The sequence below is a fragment of the Nothobranchius furzeri genome, chromosome 1, assembly GCF_043380555.1.
Source record: "Nothobranchius furzeri strain GRZ-AD chromosome 1, NfurGRZ-RIMD1, whole genome shotgun sequence".
Classification (NCBI taxonomy): domain Eukaryota; kingdom Metazoa; phylum Chordata; class Actinopteri; order Cyprinodontiformes; family Nothobranchiidae; genus Nothobranchius; species Nothobranchius furzeri.
The window spans coordinates 28795809-28808581 of NC_091741.1; the positions used below are offsets into that span (position 1 = coordinate 28795809).

At 48.1% G+C, this 12773-nt stretch overlaps 1 protein-coding gene across 3 annotated transcripts in view; it reads left to right on the plus strand.

The window, feature by feature from the left end:
- LOC107378612 (gamma-aminobutyric acid receptor subunit alpha-2) overlaps nt 1–12773 on the plus strand; it is a 77815-nt gene that overhangs the window by 26391 nt on the left and 38651 nt on the right. For all 3 annotated transcript variants that reach the window (XM_070550350.1, XM_054738207.2, XM_070550329.1), the window contains one exon: nt 9486–9706. In XM_070550350.1, the coding sequence (XP_070406451.1) occupies nt 9486–9706 (221 nt within the window). The remainder of the gene's footprint in view (nt 1–9485; nt 9707–12773) is intronic.

The window sequence follows — 12773 nt, forward strand, 5'->3', positions numbered from 1 at the left end:
CACATTGGAACAACAGAGGGCCTCCTCACATTGCTGCCCACCATGGCCGCCCCCGCACCTCCTACACCACAGAACTCCCATGCAGACTCACCACATGGCCAAATTTCTGACACCGAAAGCACCTCAAAGGTGCCCTCTGAAATTCCTTGACAGAATATCTGACGTATCCCAACATGACACAGCCAGGCAACTCAGTCGCCGAAGGACAGCAACAAGGGCGTAGTACCCCAGGCATTGAAGCCCAGTCGGCGAACAGCTGTAACAGAACCCCCTCTAAGACTTTGAAGAACCTCAGACTCAGGAACGTCATTTGGAATGCCATACACCACACCCTGAACACCAGCCCTAACCCGTGGCACCACCACCTCGACCCCGACATCCATAAACTGCTTAAACTTGAGCGCCTTGTGCCGCTGCACCCCAGTACTGCACACCACCACCAACATCCCACCAGGAAAGACAGAAGCATCCTCTACTTCCCCTAATGTCTCCTTCAACTCCTGAGACAGCCGCAGCGGGCTGACGGAAGCAAACCCTCCCCCAGTAGACGCCCTCACTCGAACAACCAGGCCCAATTCACCAACCCCTCCAGCCCGCGGCAGTTTAGAAGAACCCTTCTCCACCACTCCGTCCGGTGACGAGGCGTTACAATCCTTCTTGGAAAGGCCCCTACTCTCCACAGGCTTAGCACCGGCACCGGCACCCTCACCGGCCCGCCGTCCCATACCAGCACCGAGAGATTGAACGGGAACAGAGAAGGAAAAATCGTCTTACCGGACCTAACAGGCCATCCGCCGATCCACCAACTCACTTCCCGGCCAATCGAAGCCGACACCCCAGTGAACAAATACAGCAGAGCCCCGTCAGAAGCCTGAGAACTCGAGCCCGTTCGACAAAGCGACCCAAAAAGTCGTAGCCCGACAGTCGCCGCTCGGCCATGAAAGCACACCTCCTTCCCGCAGTTCTGCAGCTTCTTCCTTTTATCATCCTGCCAACTATGCACACCCGGTGCGCTGTCTCAGTCACACCCACCTCTTCAGGTGACTATCATCAGTCATGTCAACAGTGGCAAAACAATCTAAACTAAACATGCACATGAAGCCAACAACACACAACAAAATCATGTAATAAAACAAAACTCTTAAGAAATTCAAACAATTATTAAAAGAATTTAAAGCATCAGAAAACAGACACATTCCACTGTGTGACATATTCACCTGTAAGTGAAGGGGGCGGAAACAACGGTAAATGTGGGTTTAGATGTGGCGACCGCATGAAGAGGTGGAGGAGAATGTTAAAGAGTATCTGAAATATATAAACACATTAGTAAATACCCTATTGTGGACCAGAAACATGAGCGTCATGGTGGCAGGATACCACAGAACAGCACTACGCCCTCTGTTGTCCTGGTGGAGAATTGCTTTGCAATGCTCCGCTGCCTGAACAGAAGTTCGAATGTGAAAACCTTTCCGACAATCCGTGTGAAGTATAAATCAGGCTTTACACAGAGGGTGTTCTGTGCAGCGGGGTGAGAGACTTACAAAGGCAAGTACCCCCGGCTGCAGACTGATATGGGGCGGGCTCTTATGTCCAATGGGCACGGTCAGTTGTTGAGACGTCAGGTCTCAGGCATCATTAAGTAGAAGATAAAAACAACTCTTTATGGAAATAGATAACTAATAAATGTGGAACAAGGCATCCACCTTCATTCTGAGCATTCTCCCAGCTGCACTCTGGAACATTCTTCTAAAAGCATTACACTGCCACCTAGTGGTTCAGTACACAAGGAGAAACAGACGGCTGCTACCACTTCAAATTTAGGACAAATTACCAGAGTCTCAAAAAGAAAAAAACTATTTGAAGTCACAGACAACGAAAGGCGTTTGGACCTAATAAAAACAGTGAATGGTGTTTAGCACTCTCTTGTTTACTGTGCTAATGCAGGTTCCGGTATGGATAACCGGCAGAAGGGGTGAGACTTCCATGACCGTGTTTGTGATTAAAAGCTTGCTTGTTTTGCAGATTTGTCGTTGCATCTTTAATGTTCAGGGAATAAAATAACTAGACCTTTGAAACCACATTACTTAAAAGGGACTGGTTGACAATAACTGAATGTAATTCATCTCAAACACATTAAGAAGCGTACATTTTCCAGACAATGGCAAAGAAAAGTCTTGGTTGGGCTATGAGTGAAAAGATTTCCCTTCATAGTCCATATGCAACTATTCAAATCAACGGTTAGAAAATGACCACAATTCAGAAACAATAATTTATTCCCCTTCTCCAAATACACAAATTTACAGATAGCCAATTTTGAAATTTACAGAAACATTCTACTATAAAAATTATAATAATAATAATGTTTACACCTGCAGTTTATAATGTATATTTTTGACCCTATTTACATTTTATTTTGACATTAGTTTGTTTTCCAGCTTGAGTTTCAGTCTCACACAGTCTGTGTGTCTTAACTAATCATCTGCTCAAAGCATGCACTCCTCAAATCACAATACTCAGTTCCACTAGTAAGTTACACCAACACCATAAAAACTGATTTGAGTTGTATGAAAGCTAATAGTTTAGTGGAACCAGTTGACATAACTGTAATTTTGGCCGCTTGTATCTGCAATCTCATTCTTCCGGTCACTACCCAAAGCTCATGACCATAGGTTAGGGTAGGAACTTAGATCAATCAGTAAATCGAGAGCTTTGCCTTTTGGCTCAGCTCTCTTTTCACCACGACTGACCGGTACAACGCCAGCATCACTGCAGATGCAGCACCAATCCACCTGTCGATCTCATGCTCCACCTTTCCCTCACTCACCTGGATGAGAATCAGCCCCTCTAAATCCGAGACCATGCTCTTGAGTCGGAAAAGGATAGAATGCCTTCTCCAGGTCGGGGACGAGGTCCTGCACCAAATAGAGGAGTTTAAGTATCTTAGGATCTTGTTCAGCTCCTCTTTAGTCCAACAGTTAATTGCAGGTTGTTCAGGCTAAATCATCACCCCTCCACCGCCGTGCTCAACAGCTTTTGTGCTGCCTTTTGGGTTTCTCAGTAGATGGTCTTGTGCATTAAGACCAAACAGCTCTGCCTTTGTCTCATCTGTCTAAAATACAGAGGTACTATAACATGGTGCCATTTTTTTATACACAAACCGGGTATGGTCACCCTGGGAAGCCACATTTTTTTCCCCCTTTCATCTATGTTAATGTATTCCTACATATACTTGGCAGGCAGAGGCCATCCCACTAGGCTCAGAACTTTGATTTTCCTTCTATGAATAAATAAAAGATGTCATTTATTTTTCCTCTGATGTTCTGTTTGACCCAATCTTTAGACTGGATGAGAGCGACACAATGTCTTTTTGCCGTATAATTAAAATATGGCTGAATTACCTCTTATTTATGTGTAAAATAACCACAAGCTCTTTCAAATTTAGGTTTTACACTAAAAGTACATTCTCAGACTTTTGTTGTGTATAAACAGGTGTGTCAAGAAGTGAAAACAGCATGAAATCGTCTCTCTTTTTCTAGATAAATACATTCTGAAACTTGCCCGCTGTTAAGATTGTTGCTGATGTGGCAGTTGGTAATATTTTTGTACTAAAGAACAAAACTGGAGGAAATAATTTAAGAAACGCAACAAGAAGACATGAATAAGTTGAAAGATGGATAAGAAATAATGATTATTGACAACTGTGTGGTTAAATGTGTGTACAGGTCCTTCTCAAAAAATTAGCATATTGTGATAAAGTTCATTATTGTCTGTAATGTACTGATAAACATTAGACTTTCATATATATTAGATTCATTACACACAACTGAAGTAGTTCAAGCCTTTTATTGTTTCTAATATTGATGATTTTGGCATACAGCTCATGAAAACCCAAAATTCCTATCTAAAAAAATTAGCATATCATGAAAGGGTTCTCTTAACGAGCTAGCCTAATCATCTGAATCAACTAATTAACTCTAAACACCTGCAAAAGATTCCTGAGGCTTTTAAAAACTCCCAGCCTGGTTCATTACTCAAAACCGCAATCATGGGTAAGACTGCCGACCTGACTGCTGTCCAGAAGGCCATCATTGACACCCTCAAGCAAGAGGGTAAGGCACAGAAAGAAATTTATGAGGCTGTTCCCAGAGTGCTGTATCAACGCACCTCAGTGGGAAGTCTGTGGGAAGGAAAAAGTGTGGCAGAAAATTCTGCACGAGAAGAGGTGACCGGACCCTGAGGAAGATTGTGGAGAAGGACCGATTCCAGACCTTGGGGGACCTGCGGAAGCAGTGGACTGAGTCTGGAGTAGAAACACCCAGAGCCACCGTGTACAGGCGTGTGCAGGAAATGGGCTACAGGTGCCGCATTCCCCAGGTCAAGCCACCTTTGAACCAGAAGCATCGGCAGAAGCGCCTGACCTGGGTTAGAGAGAAGCAGCACTGGACTGTTGCCCAGTTGTCCAAAGTACTTTTTTCGGGTGAAAGCAAATTTTGCATGTCATTCGGAAATCAAGGTGCCAGGGTCTGGAGGAAGACTGGGCAGAGGGAAACGCCAAAATGCCTGAAGTCCAGTGTCAAGTGCCCACAGTCAGTGATGGTCTGGGGTGCCTTGGCAGCTGCTGGTGGTTGTCCACTGTGTTTAATCAAGGGCAGGGTCAATGCAGCTAGCTATCAGGAGCACTTCATGCTCCCATCTGCTGAAAAGCTTTATGGAGATGAAGATTTCATTTTTCAGCACGACCTGGCACCTGCTCACAGTGCCAAAACCACTGCTAAATGGTTTACTGACCATGGTATTACTGTGCTCAGTTGGCCTGCCAACTCTCCTGACCTGAAACCCGTAGAGAATCTGTGGGATATTGTGAGGAGAAAGTTGAGAGACGCAAGACCCAACACTCTGGATGAGCTTAAGGCCGATATCGAAGCATCCTGGGCCTCCATAACACCTCAGCAGTGCCACAGGCTGATTGTCTCCATGCCACGCCGCACTGAAGCAGTCATTTCTGCAACAGGATTCCCGACCACTCCTCCTTGAACCGTCACCTTATCGTGGTGGAGGAGTTTGAGTGCCCTAATGATCCTAGGAGCTATGTTGTCTGGGGCACTTAGTGCCCCTGGTAGGGTCTCCCATGACAAATTGGTCTTAGGTGAAGGGTGAGACAAAGAATGGTTCGAAGGATCTTTCATGGCAGTTAAAACGAAGAGTTGGAGTACCCGGCCCGGAGGGTTACCGGGGTCCCACCCTGGAGCCAGGCCTGGGGTTGGGGCCCGTGAGCGAGCGCCTGGTGGCCGGGCTTTCGCCCATGGGGCCCAGCCGGGCCCAGCCCGAACCGGATACATGGGCTCGTCCAACTGTGGACCCACCACCCGCAGGAGGAACATGAAGGGTCCGGTGCAATGCGAATCGGGTGGCAGACCAAGGCGGGAGCCTTGGCGGTCCAATCCCCGGACAAGAAAACTAGTTTTTGGGACATGGAACGTCACCTCGCTGGCGGGGAAGGAGCCGGAGCTTGTGGCAGAGGTTGAGCGGTACCGGCTAGATATAGTCGGACTCACCTCGACACATTGCATTGGCTCTGGAACCCGAGACCTGGAGAGGGGTTGGACACTCTACTTTGCTGGAGTTGCTCCGGGTGAGAGGCGGAGGGCTGGGGTTGGCTTTTTGTTAGCCCCGAGACTCTCTGCCTGTGTGTTGGGGTTTACCCCGGGGGACAAGAGGGTAGCTTCCTTGCGCCTTCGGGTCGGGGAACGGGTCCTGACTGTTGTTTGTGCTTATGGGCCAAATATCAGTTCAGAGTACCCACCCTTTTTGGAGTCCCTGGGACGAGTGCTAGATAGTGCTCCATCAGGGGACTCCATTGTCCTGCTGGGGGACTTCAATGCTCACGTGGGCAATGACAGCTTGACCTGGAGGGGTGTGATTGGGAGGAACGGCCCACCTAATCTGAACTCGAGCGGTGTTTTGTTATTGGACTTCTGTGCAAGCCACAGTTTGGCCATAACGAACACCATGTTCGAACATAAGGATGCCCACCGGTACACTTGGTACCAGGGCAGCCTAGGTCACAGGTCGATGATAGATTTTGTAGTCGTATCATCTGACCTGCGGCCGTATGTTTTGGACACCCGAGTGAAGAGAGGGGCGGAGCTGTCAACTGATCACCACCTGGTGGTGAGTTGGATCAGATGGCAAGGGAACATGCCGCGTAGACCTGGCAGACCCAAACGCATAGTGAGGGTCTGCTGGGAACGCCTGGCAGAAGAACCTGTCAAGACGGTCTTCAACTCCCACCTCCGGCAGAGCTTTGACCACGTCCCGAGAGCAGTGGGGGACATTGAGTCCGAGTGGGCCTTGTTCCACTCTGCGATTGTCGAGGCGGCTGTTGCTAGCTGTGGTCGTAAGGTGGCCGGTGCCAGTCGTGGTGGCAACCCCCGTACCCGCTGGTGGACACCAGAGGTTCGGGGAGCCGTCAGGCTGAAGAAGGAGGCCTACAGGGCGTGGCTGGTCTGTGGGTCTCCGGAGGCAGCAGACAGGTACCGGATAGCCAAGCGGGGTGCAGCAGTGGCAGTTGCCGAGGCAAAATCTCGGGCGTGGGAGGAGTTTGGTGAGGCCATGGAGAAAGACTATCGATCGGCTCCAAAGAGGTTCTGGCAAACTGTCCGGCGCCTCAGGAGAGGAAGGCAGCAACTCGCTCACACTGTTTACAGTGGGGATGGGGAGCTGCTGACGTCAACCGAGGCTATAGTCGGACGGTGGAAGGAATACTTTGAGGAGCTCCTCAATCCCACCAATGCGCATTCCGAGGAGGAACCAGAGCTGGGAGGCCTGGGGATGGACTGTCCGATCTCAGGGGCAGAAGTTGCTGAGGTAGTCAAACAACTACACAGCGGCGGAGCCCCGGGGGCGGAGGAGGTTCGTCCTGGGTATCTCAAGGCTATGGATGTTGTAGGGCTGTCATGGTTGACACGTCTCTACAACATTGCGTGGTCATCGGGGGCAGTTCCTAGGGAGTGGCAGACTGGGGTGGTGGTCCCCATCTTTAAGAAGGGTGACCTGAGGGTGTGTTCCAACTATAGGGGGATCACACTCCTCAGCCTCCCTGGAAAGGTCTACGCCAAGGTACTGGAGAGGAGGGTCCGATCGATAGTTGAATCTCAGATAGAGGAGGAGCAATGTGGTTTTCGTCCTGGCCGTGGAACTGTGGACCAGCTCTATACCCTTGCAAGGGTGATGGAGGGGGCATGGGAGTTTGCCCAACCAATCCACATGTGCTTTGTGGATTTGGAGAAGGCTTATGACCGTGTCCCCAGGGGCACCCTGTGGGGGACGCTCCAGGAGTATGGGGTGGGTGGCTTTCTGTTAAGGGCCATTCAGTCCCTTTACCAGAGGAGCGTGAGTTTGGTCCGCATAGCCGGTAGTAAGTCGGACCTGTTCCCAGTGAGGGTTGGACTCCGCCAGGGCTGCCCTTTGTCACCGGTTCTGTTCATCACTTTTATGGACAGAATTTCTAGACGCAGCCGTGGTGTGGAGTGTGTCGAGTTTGGTGGCAGGAGAATCTCGTCTCTGCTTTTTGCGGATGATGTGGTCCTCCTAGCTTCATCCAGCTCTGACCTTCAGCTCTTGCTGGGTAGGTTCGCGGCCGAATGTGAAGCGGCTGGGATGAGGATCAGCACCTCCAAATCTGAGACCATGGTTCTCGACCGGAAAAGGGTGGCTTGCCACCTCCGGGTCGGGGGAGAGGTCCTACCTCAAGTGGAGGAGTTTAAGTATCTCGGGGTCTTGTTCACGAGTGAGGGTAGGAGGGATCGGGAGATCGACAGGCGGATTGGTTCGGCGTCTGCAGTGATGCGGACGCTGAGCCGATCTGTCGTGGGGAAGAGGGAGCTGAGCCAGAAAGCCAGGCTCTCGATTTACCGGTCGATCTACGTCCCAATCCTCACCTATGGTCATGAGCTTTGGGTAATGACCGAAAGAACGAGATCGCGGATACAAGCGGCCGAAATGAGTTTCCTCCGTAGGGTGGCCGGGCTCAGCCTTAGAGATAGGGTGAGGAGCTCGGACATTCGGGAGGGACTCGGAGTAGAACCGCTGCTCCTCCGGATCGAAAGGAGCCAGTTGAGGTGGTTTGGGCATCTGGTCAGGATGCCTCCTGGACGCCTCCCCGGGGAGGTGTTTCGGGCATGTCCTGCCGGCAGAAGGCCCCCGGGTCGACCCAGGACACGTTGGAGAGGTTACATCTCCAATCTGGTCCGGGAACGCCTTGGGGTCCTGCCGGAGGAGCTGGTGGACAAGGCCGGGGAGAGGACGGCCTGGAGCTCCCTAATTGGGATGCTGCCCCCGCGACCCGGACCCGAATAAGCGGAGGAAGACGAAGACGAAGACGAAGATTCCCGACCAAGTATTGAGTGCATAACTGAACATAATTATTTGATGGTTGACTTTTTTTGTATTAAAAACACTTTTCTTTTATTGGTCGGATGAAATATGCAAATTCTTTGAGATAGGAATTTTGGGTTTTCATGAGCTGTATGCCAAAATCATCAATATTAGAAACAATAAAAGGCTTGAACTACTTCAGTTGTGTGTAATGAATCTAATATATGTGAAAGTCTAATGTTTATCAGTACATTACAGAAAATAATGAACTTTATCATAATATGCCAATTTTTTGAGAAGGACCTGTATCATAAACAATGGTAAAAAAGACCTAGAGCAGGGGTGCCCAATCCTGGTCCTCGAGGGCCGGTATCCAGCATGTTTTAGTTTTAATTCTTCTTCAACACAACTGATTTCAATCAGCAGGTGATCAACACGCTTCTACAGAGCCTGATGAGCTACTGCACAGGTGATTCAACCAGTTAATCAAGTGTGTTGGAGCAGAAAAACCACAAAACCTGCTGGATACCGGCCCTCCAGGACCAGGATTGGGCACCCCTGACCTAGAGTAATACTAACCTCTTTTTAAGAGGCTACTGTTCTCAGCGGAGCGTGACTGCGTTTCTGTTGCAGTTTCAGTGTCCAGAGATCTATATGTCAGAAGCTTTTTAACTGTGATGAAGAAAAATAAACAGCCCAGCATCTCTCACTTCCTCCCCTGTGTACTGCGTGTGAATCACACAAACACTCTCACGCATACACCCATTTCACATGGCAGCGCTGTCCGACCGAAATTCCCTCTAGTGTGTGGTTTCTGGTGACAGCAGAGGACTTTTAGGCCATAGCTTGCCTCGGCCTCACAGGAAAACACTGAATCAGCCAGCCGGTAGGAAACCGGAGGGCACAGGCCTCACCTAGATTGAGCTTTGTCAAAGAGAGAGAGGCTTTAAAGTGGCAGCTCAAGTCAGATGTGAAGCTGCTGCTTATAGGCATTCATAAAACATAAGAGTGGAAAGTGCCCTGACTTTTTTATAGCTCAAATGGGACTTATTTTAAAAATAACATGAGTTATTGGCACAGGTTTACGAATTGATCTCCTCTATCCTCAGGAGTACACCATAGATGTTTTCTTCAGGCAAAGCTGGAAGGATGAGCGGTTGAAGTTTCACGGGCCGATGAACATTTTGCCTCTGAACAACCTGATGGCCAGTAAGATCTGGACTCCAGACACCTTCTTTCATAACGGGAAAAAGTCTGTGGCTCACAACATGACCATGCCTAATAAACTGTTAAGGATCAAAGATGATGGGACGCTGCTGTACACCATGAGGTAATGAAAATCTTCCTGTCAGAGTACCATTTATAATGCAATGATTGTTCAGTTCTTCTGAGGTGTGGTTCTGGGGAAAGGTTATGGACATCCTACCAACCTCAGTTAGGAGCCATTAAATTAAATCAAGAAAACAGCAGAGAACGCCCTGACTAGTTAAAGCTAACCGTTAGCGTTAGCTACTCTACCACACAGAAAAAAATCCTACAGGCTTGTGTTATTTGTGGAGATAAAACAACCATGTTGCAAGTCTGTGGCAGACTCATGTTGCTGTTATCCAATCAAAAGCAAGATGTCCAAATATCAGGAAATAAGAGTCCAAATCCTGCTTACCGTCCACCGCAACCCTCTGCGGCAGCAGATTTGTCCAGGCTAATCCAAGCAATTCACGGACTTCTCTGCACGTCTTTTGCCCCGCCCACATCACAGGCATCTGAACCATCGGGAGCCTAAGTCACTTACGCATCATGGGTCCCCGGAAGAACAAAAAATGAATGCAAGTCAATGGGGCTAAAAATGCCATTTTCTAATTCTGCTTGTGCTGTGCCATGGATTTCACATATGATGTCCGTGAATTTTAAAGACACATTTTGATACCAAGAACCAAGGGCGTCAGTTTGTTTTCAGAATTGCTGGGGACAATAACCATACACTTGAGTGGGGTTTAAAAACTGCTGGGGACAATAAAGTTGGCTAGCACAGGGGTCGGCATTCCGCGGCCCTGGAGCCGCATGCAGCTCCTCCATCCATCTGATGCGGCTCTCTGTGCTTGTAAAATAATGAATGGATATTTAAATAAAATGCTTTATATTTTACTGCATTAATTTTACATCTGTATGCCAATTCTAAATGTAAAGATTGTCTGCGTAAACCTGAACAGGTCCAAGCCGGTCTTACTGTGAGACCGGGTTGACGCGTCACGCTTGTGCGTAATCATATGGGCACTTTGTGAGCTGAAGAGGATGTGAGATTCTGGGATTCTCCTCAGACAGGCTCCTGGATGTGTTGCTACATTGGAGACAGGAACACGCGCTATTCAGCCAAAGTTTCATAATCAGAGAACATTTTCTAAGTGACAAGTCTCTCTGAGAGTCAGGGTTTGGAAAACACTCGCTTCAGTGGGAGGAATCTTCCCGCATGCGCTTTGGTTCTCTGGGTGGCTCTGGGGTTAATCAAGTTTAGTTGTTTCTCTTTGCAACAATCTTCACAAGAAGGCAAAACAGTTAAACGGCAGGTTACAGATATTTCCTTTTGACTGTTTATTTTGACAGATGAACTCAAGGATGTTGCTTGGTTTGAAAGAATTACCCCGATGAACACTGATGCGCATGGATGAGCTGACGTTTTAATCGTTAACGCACATCGCGGAGGTAAAATATTCCCATCAGAACATCAAAGCTTTATACTGGACACTGTGTTCAGCGCGGCTCGGAGCGCCCCCGGTGGACAGTGAGCTGAAGATCTGGGGTTCGCAGCGCAGTGCAGAACCACGGTGCATGCGATAAGATTTCCTCCCACTGAAGCGGTCTGGAAACCCGGTCTCTCTGAGGGATGTGTCACTTGGAAAAATGTTCTTTTTATGAAATTATGAAACTTTGGGTGAACAGCGCTTGTTCCCGTCTCTAATATGGAGACGCATGACGCGTAGAGACATTTGATCACGCACAAAGTTTATGTGGAGCAGAAGCGGTCGGGCCACGGCAGGTGAAACGTTCCTAGCCTACATGAAGTGAAACTGTTTAATTGTAACATTAATATGTTTCTGGACACGCTGGTCTGGTTGGTTAGACCAGTGTTTGAAGTGGAAAACACACACACACACACACACCAATTAAAATAATGCTGATAGCGTGGACTAGAAGACAGATGATGGGTTACGTATTTAAATGATGATCAGGCTGCTGTAAAATGTAATCTCCATCCACATCCAGACACAATTATCCTCTATTCTTTCTCTAGTTGCTCTGCTCTTGTCTGGGCTGATCAGCTGACGGTGCGCGCGGCGCGCCTAAGTAGCGGCTGATGCACATTTTACGCATTTGGAGAGATGGGCTGGATGCTTTGTTTTACTGGAAGATGGTCCACTTAACGCACGGGTGTAGACTACATATTAATGACAAATGAATGAAAATTAAATTGTGAGTTTTTACTTCATATTTTATAAATAAAAATGACGGGGGAAAACATTTATGACGTCTTTTTAAACTAAATTTTCTAGCGCGACCTGCCTGCTTCACTTAAGTCACTGCTTATTAAGGTCCGTCCAGAATTACTGTGGGAAACGGGTAATAATGGCTCTTTGATGGGAACAGGTTGCCGACCCCTGGTATAAGATCTGAGCTGGTAAAACAAAAATCCTCATCAGCAGGCGTTTTTGAAAGTGGGGGGGACACAGCTGCCAATCACAAATTTTGCCGGGGACATGTCCCCGGCGTCCCCGGTTAAAATGACACCTATGCCAAGAGCACGCTTATTTTCGAACAAGGGGAAACGTTATTTTAGGTTTTGTGTGAAAATAAGTCCAGGACTACAAATGCATTTCACGAAAGTGACGTCATCGAACCAGACACGGAGAAAACGGAGGAAAAAGGGCTGTAAGTTCAGCAAACTTCCCACAGGAGAAAGAACCACCATAAATCTGGTCATTTGGTAAGCAGCAGCTACTATGAGGAGAGATTATGTGGTGATGTCACATATGCGACGTGCCGATTTCTAGTTTGTAGTCATGCTAATTACGAACTTTTACAAGCTAATAAATCTCAAAGTTCATGACTCTTATGGTCGAAACACTCATCATTGCTTTTCATTTAAATTACAGTGCAACAAATGTGTGATCCAGGGCGTAAGGCAACGCGGATTAGAAAATAGCATTTTTAGCCCCGTTGACTTGCATTCATTTCTTCGTTCTTCCGGGGACCCATGATGCGGAAGTGACTTAGGCTCCCTATTATGTTACAAGGGGGCGTGTCCCCCCCCCCCCCCACACACACACACACACACACACTTTTGACAATTAGGCATTTGGTCCCCCCGATATTTAGTCTGCCTTGCGCTCTTTCAAACATTC